The 17644-nt window shown below is 32.9% G+C and overlaps 1 protein-coding gene across 3 annotated transcripts in view; it reads left to right on the top strand.

The window, feature by feature from the left end:
* Smr (nuclear receptor corepressor smrter) overlaps positions 1–17644 on the top strand; it is a 178355-nt gene that overhangs the window by 12239 nt on the left and 148472 nt on the right. Inside the window, exon 1 of one of the 3 annotated variants that reach the window (XM_085827160.1) lies at positions 7092–7147. The exons of the other annotated variants lie outside the window; for them this stretch is intronic. Within the exon in view, the coding sequence (XP_085683286.1) occupies positions 7107–7147 (41 nt within the window). The 5' untranslated portion in view covers positions 7092–7106. Of the gene's footprint in view, positions 1–7091; positions 7148–17644 lie in introns of those variants that run through there. 3 annotated transcript variants of the gene reach the window in all.

Raw genomic sequence — 17644 nt, 5'->3', positions numbered from 1 at the left:
TTAAGCAACTACTATCTTATAATTACCTTACTTTTCTCATGGTGGACATAGTATTCACGATATGGTTACTCTGCTGTATTTATGTATTATTTCTCAGATATAGCGCAAAGGCTTAACAGCAAAATGCTAGCAATCTTTCATTACTAATGTTTATCAGAGGTAAAATATATTACCCTCTTTGTAACTCACCTATTTTGCTGACCACTTGAAACGCTTGAAATTGTTGCTAGATTTTTTTCCCTTTCGTTCACCAAGACTGATTAACCATTCTTGAAACGTTTTCTCTATAATAGCAGTCGTGTTCTCTGTTATGTGTATTTCTATACTGCTGTTACCATAGCAACACAACTAGAGTCCACTGAACTCTTGTTGCAAATTGCCGGATTACGCACGTTGCTGATACTCCTTGCCGCATGCGAAATTTTCTAAGCCCAAAGAACATTTGTTATTTTTACTAGTTTAACATTTTTTTTATCCCTTCGCGTGCTACAAAGCATAAGAAAAGAAATTTTTGTATAAAGGTATGAATAAAGGCTCAAGTGAAAGGTTAGTTAACAATTTTTGAAGCTTCACATACATATCAGCCAGTACACTTTTAATGTGATCCCAGTGACTGTTATCACGCGGATATTGTTATCGCATTGGGGAAGTTCCTCCCGTTCGCATACGAAAAATAAGGAAAATGCGTCGTTTATTGTGATCAACAAGCTCGGTTAATATGATAAGTGAAAAGTCAAAATAAATCTTAAAAATTTCTAAATGAAGTGAAGTGCCAAGTAAGGGATTAAGGTGCCAAACAGCTTGGTTTCGATTTCAATCAAACAATTAGGTGAAAAACAGTTTGATGTAGATTTTAAATAACTCTGCTGATTTTGAGGACGATCGGACAAAGACTCTTCTTCAGGGGCAAAATATATGTGCAGAGATTTTCCTGAAAACATTTATGCCAAAATAATTTCCCACTCTCTGGGTAATTTAAAATTATATCATGTTCTCTTGCAAAAAAGGAAGCCTTCCTGGTTTTAAGAGTACAGCATATATATGCCAAACAATTTCCAGAAGCTTTATGAACAGTTCGTGTAAGTGAGCTCTGTATTGAAGACAATATGAACAGTTCATAAACATAATTTTGCATTTTCCTAGTTAAAATGCCCGGAAAAAACGTATTTACATGTTTCTAGTCATACTTGTATTAAATTAGTTACATTTTATTGCTATATTGAAGGACATTTTTCCTGATTATTTTAATGTTAGCATTCCGTTGACGTTATCAAAATAGCCCATGGACTAAAGGGATTCTATTAAGCGGCGCCTGCTGTATATCAATCATCACGCTTCCACCACAGACAGATCTGTAGAGGAATACAGTCTTTTTTTTCCCTCCCCCTTTTTTTAAACTTTTGCCAGATTCCTTCTTCTCTGCAAAAAAGAAATGGCAGTCGTATTAGGTATTTTTTTTCACTAGAAGGAATAAGGAAAAATTTGAAATTCATGCCGTGCGAGAGTTGAAACCGTCAATTAAATGCAGAAATCAGTTGGATGTTGATACAAAAATATTACATTTGCAGTAGTAAAGAGGAAATTGGTGAAGACTTAACTAGTCTCTACATATAATAAAAGAGTTTGTCTGTGTGTGTGTCTTTCGTTCGCGTTGCGCTGAAGCTAATAGGCCCACGGCTACGAAATTTAGTACATGGGTGCATCTAGACAAGAGCCAGTGCACCTCGAAGCGATTTTTTCGAAATTCAAATTAGATTTTTTTTTTTTTTTTTAAATTTTATGTTTTGTGACGAAATCGCGTCATTTTGAAACATAATGGGCTATAGGAAAGCGAGATTTTACTCTACACACTCCATTTTCACATCGTCATGTAACTTACGCACTTAGCTATTTTACGAACTTAAAAAAATAGATTTTGTGTTTCAACAAATCGATTAAATACGAATTTATTTAACAAAGTTAGCTTAACACCTTTTCAACGGGATTTTTTCTAAAAAAGTTTATTTTAAAAAATGTACAGTTTATTTTTCTTTGGTTTTTGGACACGTTAAACTTTCATCCTTGCGACTACTTTTACAAAAAGAATTTTGGAAATATGATAATATTTTGTATTAAAAAAAATTAAATGAAGCTTCCGAGTACACTTCTCACATCTCGCATCTTTAAAAAATGTGATTTTGGCAACAATTTTCCTTTCTTATTCTTGTTGATAGATTTTTGATGAAATCGCATCAATTTGAATACTTTCATTCTTTTAGAAATATGGGTTTGGCAACAATTTTCCATCATATTTCTTATGTCACTGTTTTTAAGAGATTGGCATATTTCATTGTCATTTATATATATATATATATAATACATTTTTATTGATTTTTTTTGATAAAGTTGTTCTGCAGAGTAAAATTCTGCGCGGAATTTTTTGAGTTTCTTTCATGTTATTTTTTGCTTATTTCACTATTTTTAAGATATTGAAAAGTTTTGCATGATTTTTTTTCTTTAACGGAAAGTTGGTTAATTTTTTTATTAGGATTATTAATATTTGTATTAAAGGATATAGCTTATTTCATTGTAATTTTTTTCTCTTGAAAATATAAGTAAGATAAAATATTAATTATACTTTGCTTTTCAGAATTTGTTTTTTTTTTTTTTTTTTTTTTTTTTTTTTGTATTTTTTTATGTTATTTATTGCTTGTTTCACTGTCTTTAAGATATTGAAAAGTTTTGAGTGATTTTTTTAGGAAACAAAGTTCTTAACCTCCTTTCTACCATTTGAGTTCTTAAGATTTTGCAAAGGGAAGTTGGTTAATTTATTTATTAGGATAATTAATATTTGTATTAAGGGATACTGCTTATTTCATTGTAATTTTGGTATACTTAATAACTCTTTTTTATGAAGTTGTTCTGCAGAGTAAAATTCTAAGCAGTTTTTAAATTTTAACGTTTGGTGTTCCCTTCAGCCATTTTCCCGGTACATTTAAAAGCCAAGTTACATAAGAAATGAAGCTCATGAATACGAGGTACCTTTTCAAGCAAAAACAAAGATACTGCTTCTTACGTTGTCTTCTAGAACCAGTCTGACTTCCTTTTCTTTTGTTCGAAGCAGTATACTTTTGGTTGTGCTTAATCACGTATTATTGAAGGTTATTATTGATGATAACTTGTAGAATCCAGATTTGAAAATGTTTCTTCTAAATTTTCCCATTTTAGCGGATGTGAAGCAAACGTATGTCTCCCATAAAAGCGTAGGTATATTAATAAACCTACCTTTATAAATAAATAAATAATTAAGTCGATTATTAAAAAAATCTGATGTGTACACCACATGACTTCCTTGTACGGAATATTAAATTATACGCATTTTTTCTTGCATTTTATTTAAACTTATTAGATTGAATTAAACCTACTTCGCCGACAGCGCATAAACCACAATAGAATAAATGCATTCTTTAAAATTCACTTTGTTTACCATAGCGACACTCTGGCGCTAGGTTCACTTAACAGTATTATATTTCATTCATATTATAACTCAGAATGCACAAAATGTATATCATTTAAAGAATTATCTAATCGTTGCCACATGTTCTATTCAAATACTATAATAAAGCTAGAACTATGTATAAAAGAAGTTAAGCAAGCAAAACAAAAAGAAACAGTTTTTCACAGAGGATTGAGTATTTCTCATTTAATTAATTCAGTTCTCACTTCGCGAAAAGGCCCCCCCCCCCCAAAAAAAAAAAAAAAAAAAAAAAAAAAAACTCAAAATATCAATATTTAAAATTACGAAGTAAATCTCAAACGCTTATTTCCTCGAAAAAATTTCAGAAAGAATTAAGCATGATTTAATTGGCAATAATAAATGAATGCGTTATCTTTGTTGTTGCGAAGCTAAATTTCTCTAGATTGGCAACAAATTCACTAGTCTCCTGTTTCAAATGTAAACATCAATGGCCGCCATTAAAAACAGGCTTAGCGGCAATTAAACAACTGTAAAATTGCTGATAATTCTAAAAATATTGCACACAGATTTACTAAAGGCATAAAATCCTTAACCGGAAGATAAAAACAACATAATTCAATCATTTTTAAAGCAAAACATGTACAATTTACAAACACATAAGAGTAAAGAAACTGAGATCACTGAAGCCGGGTAACAGTGTGGATAAATGAGAGAAGAAAATCTTTCATTGTTTTTACATCATGATAGGGTTCACGAACAAACTTTACTATACTCGCATCTAAAAATAAAAATTAAAATTTAAAAAAAAAAAAAAAAATCATGTGCCACCATTTCTTGTTTTTGCGATCTATTTCATATAGTACTTTCAGTTGATCAATCAGTCGACATATCCCATATTCTTATTGTATGAAATAATGCTGTTTGGGCACAGTACTTTTTTTGTCTTTCCATCTCGTTCTTTTGTATTAATTTCTTTCATTTCAATTGCCTTTTCCAAGCAAGACAGGATAGAAACAGATCTTTTATCCTTCCATTTTATGCAATAAATTAAATCATCGCTAACTGAAAAGTCTACATATTCTTGACATACATTTGTCTTAAATTTTTGGGTAGATACTTCCGATTCATATTTACAGTGCCACATGCATAGATGGCAGCCACATGCATAGATGGGTCTGTGTCTTTAAAAAGTGAAACAAATTATAACTATTTCCTTTTCTTCTTCAGCAATAAATTCAACCTCAGTTATTCTCTCCTGGATTTCAATTTCATCTGAATCAGAACTTAATCTGAAGCATACGAGTCGCAATCAGATGGCAGTTCAGCAAAAAGATCCAAAGCTTACTGAGTTGTTAATTTTTTTCTAGACATTTTAGCACATCAGAGCATACAACGGATGTAAAAATGCGCACAATCACGAAAAAAGAAAAGAAAAAATAATTGTGAGTGCTGCCATCTATTGAGCGAAAATTCAAGTGTGTGGTGGGACAAATTTTAACCCACTTATTTCAACTGCAAAATTAATGTTATAAAATATTGAATCCAATTAAGATTTTTGAAAATAAAATACCTTTGAATATTAAAAAGAATCATACATATCATAAATTGTATACAAAAATTTTTAAAATATTGAAAAATGCGAGATACATGGATATCACTCTTGTGATCCTATTTTGAATATTTTTTGCTTATAAACTTAAGCCCTGGTATAGTAGTAACATCTACTGAGAAAAATAATAACTAAAATAGATTATTTTTAAAAGATTAGAAAATATCTAACGGAAACTGCTAACTGAGAAAATAAATATTAATTAGGTGGGACATATATTGACCCACCATGCCGCAAAGGGTTTTAAAGCGGCATTTCACATTAAAGCTAGGTAAAATCTAAAATTCCATTATTTGTCTCAAAACTTTTCGTCATTTAATAGGAGAAATTCGAAGAAAATTTTAATTTCGCCGCTGTTTTTTGGAATAAAAGTTGATTGAAATAGTGCAATGGAAAATTACTGCAGCCAGCCGCAGCTGCTGTGTATGTATATAAATTGAAATTGCAGTGATATTAAAGTACTTGAACAACAGGCATAGTTACACAGTGTCCTAAAGCTTATCTTATAATTTGGCCTTTTGCGTGAAACAATCGTATCACGATGAACAAATATTTAAAATGCTCTCTCAAAAAACCATACGCATATAGTATTTAATGTAAGGCATCGTACTGAACACTTTATCATAATATTATCATACCTGCTTAACAATATGAACTTTAGTATTTTGAATTGTAGCTTCATTATTACACTCCGCTCGATAAAATGTTAATTTAATCAAATCCGTACAGCATTATTCTGAAGTTGCTATTTCGGCAAGACATAACTCTTATTTCCATTATTAGTTCAAAGGGGCAATTTGCCCTGAAGGACTATTAATTTTGTTTTCGCTTTTAGCGTCGATTCATGGTAAGCGTTGTTTCACTTTTCAAATTGTTGCCACCAAATATTATCGCCCTGTATTATATATAAGGAAATTAAATAATGAAGAATCTGCATGAATGTATGTATTTTTTCTCGCATTGGGATAAAACAACGGTACCTAGAGCCATCAAAATTTGAATAACGTAATCTTCCATAGAATATGGGCATGTCTAAGCCCTAATTTGAATTTGAAATTTGTTTTATTATCGATTTCATATTTTGTAAGACTTCAACGAATTTTTGATTTGTAAACTAAACGATTTCAAAGCGAGCAATGGCAACACTGTACGGAGAGGGGGATTTTTTTTAATCTCCAGCGCCGGAGACTCTGTATCGGAAATTCTAAAGATATGGTCATTTTAAAATAACTTTGGGATACAGCTGTTAAACTGAATTTTATGGTTTGAGTACGTGGAACATGATATTTAATAAATAAAGATAACACAGAAAACATTAAAAAACTCCCCTTTGCATGTAGTTTAAAATCTGAAACCTTTCAGACTTTTTTTTTTTCTTTTTTGTGCGTGGCTTGTTTCCTTTCATCGTCTGCGGAAGTAATTTTAATTTTATAATTCGCAGAACCGTAAAAGTATATCCGTATGTTGATTTATATGTAAATGTCGTATGTTTAGCCGTATTTCGTTACGTCCTATGTAGGTATTGAAAACTTTGTGTTATTCTGATTGTGCCTTTAATTGGAACTATTACTGACAGTGCGATCCAAGAGTTATAATTTGCATCAAGTAAATTAAGTTGGGAGGATGGTATGCAGTCCTTTTATTTTCACAGTTCTTGATATTTCATCCCGTGTTCTAGGTCTTCTGGGCGTGCAAATTCGGTTCACGAACTTCTTGGCCCGAATGTTGTTTCGACTGTTATAGCTTTTCTATTCCGGGAAGCGAGTTCGTCCTACCCTCCCTTGCCGGATGTGGAAACAGCTTGCATCATTACTTGCAGTGCTGAAACTTCCCCTCTCTCCTTTGTACCCTATCTTAAAGAAGTAAACACAGGCGCTTCTTGGCTGAATTGCGGAAAATGCGAGTGGGGTTTATGTCTGTGCTGGATGACCTTGTTGTAACCTCTTGTAAGAGAAAGTTTTCTTGCATGTTTTTGTTATTTAAAACAAAATTAGTTTTAGGGATGGTGGATGTTTTTGTTGCTGTGACAGAAGTGGATGGATGGAAAATTTGGTTGCTGTAGAGTTTCAAATCACATTATTGTAACTTTCTTTTCTTCTCTTTAAGTTTTGTTTATTTTTGTTATTTAAAAAATAGTAAATTATGATAATGTTTTTGTTCCTCTTTTCAAAATAGAATTAGGTGGATACGAATTCTCGGTGGTTGTGTATGTAAAATTAATTTTAGTGTGTACTATTCAACTGTTTGATTTGTGCATTGTGCCTCCTTAAAACAAGTCTTTTGTGTACAAATTAACAATTTTAGACTACTAATGGTGCTTTTTCTGAATTAGCATGATTAATGGATTATTTAAAATCGTGTATAGGCATATGAAACATATCTGAGGTTCAGCTAGAAATTTTTAACAAAGGAATTACATGATTAAAAAAATAATTTTGAGAAGATTTGGTTAGACTATATATTACGCTAAAGCAATGTATAACGTTTGAATAATTTTGTTCTTGAATTTTAATAAAGTGTGTAATATTTCTTAAATGTAATATTTTTTTGCTTAATTGCCACTTCATTTATCATAAATAACTGAGAGGTACGATATCTTTAAATTATCCTATTCCCAGAATTATGTAAGCTGTAGTGCAACATAATAAACATTAGAAATATATAAATTGTGTTATCTCTTTCAGAGCTTTCCGGATGAGATAAAAAATAACAGTGGGCAAATTGCTAGCGGATCTTTTAAAATGCATTGACGTAATTTATGTGTGTATAATCTTTGGGTATTTGAGGCTTTTAAATCTGTAAAAATATTTTTAGGAAGTGGAAGGTTATCGAATATTCTTGTGAGTCAGTCTAAGAGTTGCAGTCTTTTTATTATTTTTTATTTTTTATGTTGCATTTGAAATTTTCTGTCTTTGGATAACAGGCGGATATGAAATGCGCCATTTTTATCTGTTAAGTGTAAGTGCATCCGTATCTGACCAAAAATATTTTATCAGTGTTGTCCCATATATAGAACCAGCATTGTAGTTAAGCTAAGCGGTGATTCAACACTCAGACTTCCTCGTTTTCAGCGCCCTCTTTTTACTGATGTAGACCCCGTTTTCCAGCGCAACGCACGCGGCGCTGAATTCAGTTTAATATTATCTAACAATTCGTTGTACTATTATTACTTTTTTAAGTATGAAAATTTAGAAGATAAAAATTGCCTTATTTACATGAATAATAATTTTTATTGATTTTAACGGAAAAGTAGAACATAAATATATGCATTTCCTTTCAGAATTTAATAAGTAAGCGTTATATTACTCTGAACGGAATGAAATACTGCTGCAAATTTCGTAAAAAAAACTTTTTTTTAAAATTATTTTTTGGAGGATTCTTCTCGTTATAATCAAGTTTTTCAAGAATCAAGAATTTCAAGTGCTTAACAGTATAATATCATTTTATATTATACTGTTAAGCATTTGAAATTCCGTTATTAATATGATTCTTTCGAAAGCTTGCTTTAGTGTGACTATTAACATATGTATCAATGATATAATGTTGGGGTGAGTCATGTGAATGCCTGCCCTCTTTCCAGCATATACACTGAATCAAGTCTTGAATGCATTAGAACACTGAATAGGTTTCGCTTAAAAATAGGTAAATCTTTGACCTTCAAACGACCTCGATGGAATTTGACTGCTGAATAACACCGTCTAGTTATCCAACGTTTGTGATCACGTTATTTGCTGCTGTGCCTACCAAAGTGATTTTTTATTATATATATAAATCTGCTACGTTGATGTTTTATTAAGCAATCAAATTATTCTTAAATAAACAAGATAATAAAACCTTCTTTACCTCTTCAATACCTCGTTAAATATGCAACGTTGGGATTGGAGCATTTTCACAAGGATTCTCATTTGAAAATAATATTTTAGCATTTGTCGGCTGTTGAAATATTTGTCTTGCTAATTTTCTTGTTTTTATCAGGGGCAAAGGATAAAGTCCTTATGTTTCCATTTTTACTTCCTTGTACGACGTAAAAAGGAAGTATTGTAATCACGAAAAGTTTCAGGCAGCATATTTCAGCGAAAATATCCATTTTGATCGCTATCGAATGCAATTTAACGATGTGTTCCTGTGATATCTGTACGTAAGAACAGAATAAAAGACTCGTGTCCTCCAATGCTTTAAAATTAATTCTGAAGAGAATTTTTCGTGGCGTATGTACGTACGCACGTAACTCGCATAACTCAAAAACGAGTAGCCTCAGAACGTTGAAATTTTGTATATAGGACTGCTATAACATGTGCACCTCGTATTTTGTTGCAATCGGCCGCATCAAACGTATATAAATATATTTATATATATATCCACACTGTTACCCGGCTTTAGTGATCTCAGTTTCTTTACTCTTATGTGTTTGTAAATTGTACATTTTTTGCTTTAAAAATGATTGAATTATGTTGTTTTTATCTCCCGGTTAAGGTTTTTATGCCTTTAGTAAATCTGTATGCGATATTTTTAGAGTTCTCAACAATTTTAAAGTTGTTTAAGTGCCGCTATGCCTTTTTTTTTATGGCGGCCATTGATTGTTTACATTTGAAACAGCAGACTAGTGGATTTGTTGCCAATCTAGAGAAACTTAGCTTCGCAACAACAAAGATAACGCCTTCATTTATTATTGCCAATTAAATCATGCTTAATCCTTTCTGGAATTTTTTCGAGGAAATAAGCGTTTGAGATTTACTTCGCAATTTTAAATATAAATATTTTGAGTTTTTATATATTTTTGCCTTCTCGCGAAGTGAGAACTGAATTAATTAAATGAGAAATACTCAATCCTCTGTGAAAAACCGTTTCTTTTTGTTTTGCTTGCTTAACTTCTTTTACACATAGTTCTAGCTTTATTATAGTATTTGAATAGAACATGTGGCAACGCTTAGATAATTCTTTAAATGATATACATTTTGTGCATTCTGAGTTATAATATGAACGAAATATAATACTGTTAAGTGAATCTAGCGCCAGAGTGTCGCTATGGTAAACAAATACTAGAATGAATTTTTAAAGAATGCATTTTTTCTATTGTGGTTTATGCGCTTTCGGCGAAGTAGATTTAATTCAATCCAGTAAGTTTAAATGAAATGCAAGAAAAAATGCGTATAATTTAATATTCCGTACAAGGAAGTTATGTGGTGTACACATCAGATTTTTTTTCTCTGTTAATGGTGTAGCCCTACTTTTTTTTTTTTTTTTTGTCTTTTTAATGAACTGCACATATAGTTTTAAGCCACAACAATGATGAAAGAGGGCTGCATATGGAATGGCGGTCTGTAGTCTCTTACTTTAAAGTAGGAACTTCAAGGTTATTTTCCACCGCCCAGTTGGACTCGCAACCATGAGAGTAACAGCTGCGGCAAAAAGGTCGAGTCGTTCGATTTTTTTCCCCTCCACTTCATTTCCTTTTAGCGTATTTCGATCTATGAAAAGCACGTGACTGAACGCTGGCTTCAACTATAACCTCAAATGACGTGAAGAAAATAAATGCTGTGCAATGATGACGATACGAATTACCTTCTCAGATTGGGGAGGGATGTCAACTGTTTTATTCTGATAGTTCAATATGGATCCAAATTCCGGGGAACGGACTGTCGGCATGACCGTGTTCGTGGCTTTCTTATGTGTAAAATCTAAATATGAGCCTGCTGGGCTATAAAAAGCATCCTCCCTTCAAAAGCTTATTAGAGAGCCATTGAGCGCTTTAATTCTAACGTGAATGGCAAATATATTAAGGCATTGATGAGGTACTTACTCCATGTATATATACAAGAATTATATATATAAATCAGTTATAATTATTCCCTAAAGTGTTCTAGTATTATTTTTTGATTGATTGCTTGTTTCTGTCTATAAACACGTATATAAAATACTTGGCCTTACGTTAATTATATAGGAGAGTTAAATAAAAAGGCTATTAAATAGAATGGCATTTGTACGGGTACGTCACAAATTTTAATTGGCATTGTAACCCATCGCTGAAATGTAACAACTTAAAATTTTTATCTTTTGGAGAGAAAATTCACGAATTTTGCTGACGAATATGCTACAATTACTGATACATATATCGCAATGAATATAATGCTATCGCTATAATTAATAGCAGTAATACGTATATATTGAGTCTCTAATTTACATTATAAAATACCTATAAACGGTGAGAAAATGTAAAAAAGTTAGAATTTTTGCTGTGCTGATTGTATGGATTATTTTGGAGTCTATAGTAATAGTTCGAGCATGCCTTCAAAACTATATGCTTGAACGTTGTAGTGTATAAAATTCTACGTGTGAGGTTTAAATTAGTTATTAAAGTGCCAGTAGCCTTATTTTGTGTAAAACTGTCGTTTTGTTTATGTTTGTACGCTTGGTGGTTGCAGCGCAAGATGACTTAGTTTCAGAGTTTTTAATTTTTAACTGGTGCAAAAAAAACAGTTATAGATTAGAGTCATTAGGATTATCGTTGCAGGAGAAGTGAAAAATGTGCATTGCCCTCGAAAGGAACTCGAACTTTGGACCTCTCGAATACGCGTCGAATATGCTTCCAATTACATCTCGAAAAGGGAGAAAATACCTTATAAACATTATGGATGAAAATAAAAACATAATTTCTCGTATTGATATTCTCAAATCATAAAAATTATCCGTAAAATTTCGAATCCGTTGTTAGCATTGCATGAATCCTGCCGAGATCTCTAAACCTTCGTAGAAATCCTAAGTCCAGTTGGTGACAATTGCTTGAGCTCTGTCTTAGATTAGGTTAAGTAATTGATTTACGCTAAGCAGCTGTAAGGGTTGCTTTTCTGAGGGGAGGGATGCTTTCGTGGAGGGATTTTCAAATTCTCGCATTAACGTTATACATGGGAAAAACCACAAAAATTCTTATTCGGGTACTCGTTTCATTGGTATTTGAGCCCGGATTGAATTATCACTGTTCAGCGATCTTGTCGCTCGGGCGCTTATGGGCACTGCCTTAGATCACGGATGTATTTGCATAATTTTGCACATTGCATAATTTTTGCCTTTGTAAGTAGTGCAGTTTTCTAGCACTATTTAAATATTACAGACATCATCATGCTGTAATGAGCGATGTCTTTCATTATGAATAAATTTATTTCAGCCTATGAAGTTTTCAGGATGTAATTGATGTGAATAAATGTTTTGCTTCGTGAAAATTACAACTTTTTAAAAACAATACAGCTCCCCCCGACCTTTAAAAGTTTGAAGGTTAAAAGTGATTTATTAATCCAAAGGGGCTTTGTCCCTGAGCGACTGTTGTTTTCGTTTTGGCATTTTGCGTTACATACAACACTTTTCAAACTGTTGCCACCAAATATTATCGCTCTGTATTGTATTTGAAGAAATTAAGTAATGAAGAATCTGCATAAATGTATGTATCTTTATCGCATTGTGGTAAAACAACGGTACCTAGCGCTATCCAGTTTTGAATGACGTAATCCTACTGCGAATATGGGCATCTGGAAGCCCAAATTTGGAATTAGTTTTTTTATCGATTTCATATTTTGTAAAACTTGACGAATTTCTGATTAAGAAACTCAAGGATTTCAAAGCGGTTAATGGCAACGTTGTACAGAAAAAAAAACATTTTTATCTCCAACGCTTGAGATTGTGTATCGGAAATTCTAATGATATGCTCAATTTAAAATTATTTTGCGATATTGCGTAATTAAACTGAATTTTAGGGTTCGAAGAACATGATATTTAATAAATAAAGGTAACACACAAAATGTTAAAAACACCCCAATTGGACGTAATTTAAAATTTGAAACCTTTCAGTTTTTTTTTTTTTTTTTTTTTTTTTAAATCTCATCGACTAACTCGTTTAATGCTTTCGTTATGCTTATTCGAAGCATTATTCTCAAGGTGAACATTGTAAAATACAGGTGTTAAGGTACCTTGAAGTTTGTATGGAACTGTAACAATATACGAATTAGAAATTAGTTATTAATAATTAGAAAGTTTGCGCTGTAGTGTTGATTTTCATTAAGGATACGAGACGGTAGGAAAATCTGAATATAATGTCATGCAGTTAGATTTAGAATTTTATATCACTTTTACGAAGTATGACATTAAGAGTAGAAAATATTTATCGTCGTCTACCGTATATTGAATGAAGAATCATTATTAAAATTGCTTAAAGACATTTAAATGTGCTCATCCCGAGGCCTATCTATATTTCCCTCGTTGTCCGCGTGTTTGGTTTTTCTTTGCAGCGTGAAGTCGCGTCCGCCCAGTGTATGATGACCCGATGTTTTACGCCGGATTGATTGTCTAGGTCTTTTAATTTCCTAAAAAGGCTCTTTCTTCTCTCCCAGTATTTTCGTGAAAGTAATGCTGATTGGTTGGTAGCTGTATATTAGATGATATGATAATTATATGGGTTTAGAAAATGATCAGTGTGAAAATGAAATTTTTTCACTTCCATCAGAAATATTCAGTGATGGGATCCAGAAATTCTGTCACTGAATGTACTTGTTAAAGAACATAATAGTTATTCTCATTTTATGCCAAACTGTTGCACTTCTTTCTCATATCCTCATATAATACGCGCATATATCCAATCGAACAATCGGAGCAGATTTTTGATTTTCGTACTTGTATGTGAAGAATTTTAAGCTGCTTAGACTGAAGCTTTTCCATATCAATGCAGAAAATTACTGTTGCATCAATATGTGTAAAGGCCACATTTTCCAAAAGTAATAGTCATATTCATTAATTCCTTACATAAAACTTTGCAACATATTCTCAAATATGAATAAGTGTCAATTGTTAAGTTTTGAAAGCATTGTGAAAATATGCAAAATACGCAGATGACTGAGATTCTGTGGTAAAATCATCAGGCGATAAAATCGTGAATAGTTTAAAGTTTAAACTATAGTTCACGCATATTAGAAATTGTATTTTTGCAAGAAAACAGTCTGGAGGAAATGTCTAGAAAATTTTTCTTAAAAGACCATTTTTTACTAGGGATACGAAATAATTACCTATTAAAAATCAATGAATCCTCGCAGCTTTCTTTCTCTTGATGTTGCCGCTAATCGAATCGAGATGAAAAAATAGCACGGTGTGTAACATATCTGAGGGAAGAATGGGAAAAATTAACACGCGATTTTATATCGCTTACTTATATGCGAATAAAAGTAGTATATGAATAATTATAATTAAACTTCTGTTACTGTTTTCAGTACTTTTTTATGTTCACTTTGTATGTGGTACCTGCCTTTTGAGGAGGGCTTGTTTAGACGTGTGATAAAACTTTTTAAGGAACGCATATATTAAAGAGCACATTCTCGAAGAAATCCATAAAATATACGTTGTATCTATTTAATTGCAACTAATGAATTAGACAGATCGAAATGTGAAAGGCAGTGGTCTAACATTCGAATATTGCTATTACAGTGAACCATTTTCGTACGTTTTCGACATAACGGGATCGACATGCAGTTTGCTGGCTGTTAACTGTCGATTGGACACCTAAAACGGTTTCGATCCTGCTTAGGTACCCAGAAAAAATAATTTAATCAAATTCTTTCCCTATTGATTCTGGGTCGTTGTTTTACTCATCATTGCATTATTATCAGTTTTGTTTCCTTATCATATCGATCATTTGTCGGTGTCGATCCTGGGTATTGCCATTTTTATGTAGTGTTGATCTTATGAATGTAAAGAATGAGGGATTTACTTTTCTGAGTGCTTTTGGGCAGGACTTAGAAGTATCCCTGGCTTTTGGGAGAAGGATACTCCCCATCTTTATCAACCCCTCTTGAGGTCTGTCCTTTATCAGCAGTGGTTGCTTTCTTGTGGACACATCAGTTCCCTTTTTATCTGTTCAAAAGCAAGAAAGGATGAATGACCTTGGTTAAGATTTTGAAGGATTGAATGGATGACCTTGAAACGTATGTGCAGGAAATGCTTGCTGGTCAGACAAATTCCAGAAACTGGGCATTCTTGTCCAGGAAGAGACGTTTTGGTTAGGTAGGTTACTTGAATGTAACAAAACCAGGCTATCTGTTTTAGGAGTTGGATACCTTTGTGTAAGGGAGCTCAAGAACAACCATGTAGCTAAAAGAGTTTTAAATCATGAATTAAAAATGCCTGGGAGGGGGAGTAAATAATGGTAATACTTTCCTACGATTTATCTTAAAAAGAACGTCTTTTATGAAAAGGCCCACCAGTGATGTGAGCAACGGGCTGACTACATAAGCGTTTTCGTGGTTTTCCTCTTGTGTGTCTTAGATACGAGCCGGTTTACCTTAGAAAATCCTCCATGAAGGTGGCAGTCCTTCATTTGATAATCTTTGCCTGCTTTCCCGTAACCAAACAAACCAATACTTATGAAAGACGTTTGCGAACCGTAATAACTGACTAGAATTCATTCAAATGGAATTACATAATGCTAATATTTCCATATATGGTATTCAAAAACAGTAAATTCACACTAGACTTCTGCGTGAATTATTTCATGTTTTTCTGTGGAAATAATCATCTCTGAGAGATAATATTCAACCCAGTGTTTGTGTTACTACATACGTATATTATCACTTTCAGAAGTGATCGCCACCAAAAAGATATGCTGTAATTTTAACTGGCTTTTATATTTCTTGTAAAATTAGAACTTATCTTGGCGAGGTCTATCATTTTCATTCACTTTTATAAATCATTAAGTAGAGCGTAAATTGACAATTTTAGGTGCTTGGCACATAATTAATCTTTCATAATAATAATCACCGTAACTGCAAATATTGCTGTTGGCAGGTATTAAAGCTACAGCAAATAGTATATGCATGCTGAGATTTTTTTTGGGCTGCTTTTGAGAAATGTAGTTTTCTCGGGCTTGCTTACTCAAGTATCGACCGTTCTGCAGCCAGCTCGAAACGGTTATGGTGGGTGTCCTTGAAAGGCGCATTAGCCGTGAGCATTGTGAACACATTTCTAACTGGATGTGGCTTTGACATTGGTTACCGCAAAATGCAGTCAGCGAATCGTTTAAAGTAGGTTGTCCTCACTTTATTTTTATTTTCTTTTCGACTCTCATATACAATACACACGCAGCCGACAAACGTTTTCGCAAAAAGTCCTTGGCCAATTTAGAATTCCCTCCCTACACCCATTCCATCCACCCTATTCCATAACCCTTTTCCGCCCTAATCGAGTTTTCAGTTCTTAACACTGTTGATCAACCCACACGACTTTTCTTCTGTCTCTCTGTCCCAACCCTTCTCCCGTATTTCCCCCTTCTCTCTTCACCACGTGACCCACAATGCAGATGTCGCCGTTCACTTTCAGTCGGCGTCTAATATGGTGGCCGTCTGTGCTGGAAAGTCTCGAGAGGTTTTCGTTGATGGGCTTTTCTTCGGCAAAAAAAAGGAAATGGTTTGGGAAGGAAGAGTGATTTTTGTAACTATGTTGTATTTAAAATTTATGGACTGAAATTCTGCATTCTGAAATTAATTTTTGACATACATATCAGTGCAGTATATTATCGGGACATGTAATATAGTTAGTTCTAAGTAGCTCGTAATAATTAAATGGTGTAGGTAACCAAAATTTTTGGTAGAATTTTTATTTAATTAAGCACAGGGAGCTGCATAAAAGGAGAAATATTTTTGGTGAAGTCTAAATCAAGCTGATATGTATTTGCGCTATTACATCCATTAAATGTAGGGAAGTCACAAATAACTGCGGTATAGTTCAGGTTATAAGTGTGTAGGACACCAGAGTTTCATCACAGGTTGTACAGGTATAGGTGCGGCTTAGCTCCAAGTTTTGGATCTCGAAGGACTCCCATCCCTCTTCCTGTACCATCAAACACTCGATATGACTTTTGGCTGTCCTTGTATTTCGAGTGCCCCTTGCCGTACAGACACACTGCATTTACAAATCCAGGACTGGAACCTATGTCCATAAGGCAGTCAGCTTCACCAACCGCTATACTGTCTAGGCGGCGGCTAATTACGAAAACATTTATGTGCTTAGAAAAATGTAATTTTAATTTTTGTTGCGTAGTTTTAGAGAGTTAGAGCTACGCAATATATTTTCAAGCAAGAATAAGTATGTGCACAGTATAATTACAAAGTTTTGTACATTGTCCTGCATTTTACTTCGACCGCGAGAAATAAAATCACTTTACGCGCAGGTTCCCAGAAATCAGTACCATTCCATCTCCTGAAAACAAACCAAGATAATAATAAATAGTTTATTAATTTGACTGAGGTAAAGCTCACGAGGGATATCTGTTTTATAAACAGGTGTCCTTAGGAATATTTTTATAGTCACTCATTGTTTATGTGTAATTTTTTGTTTTATTTTTAGACATTATTTTTTTATAGCAAGCAACATTCCGATATTATTATTTTATTTATTTATTTATTTTTATTTATTTATTTATTTTATTTTTTTTTTTAACGAAAGCGAAATTAAGCGCTAACAATTTTGGTACTTCCATATTAGTGCAGCTACGAAGTTGAAGTCACTCAAGCTGTTCAACATATCGCCGAAAATGCGCCAGACTGGTG

This window comes from Stegodyphus dumicola, chromosome 1 (assembly GCF_044657685.1).
Source record: "Stegodyphus dumicola isolate Sdum_Otavi_A_Nest chromosome 1, ASM4465768v1".
Taxonomy (NCBI): domain Eukaryota; kingdom Metazoa; phylum Arthropoda; class Arachnida; order Araneae; family Eresidae; genus Stegodyphus; species Stegodyphus dumicola.
Note: the sequence above shows the minus strand (reverse complement) of the source record. Positions and strands in the feature narration are given on the sequence as shown.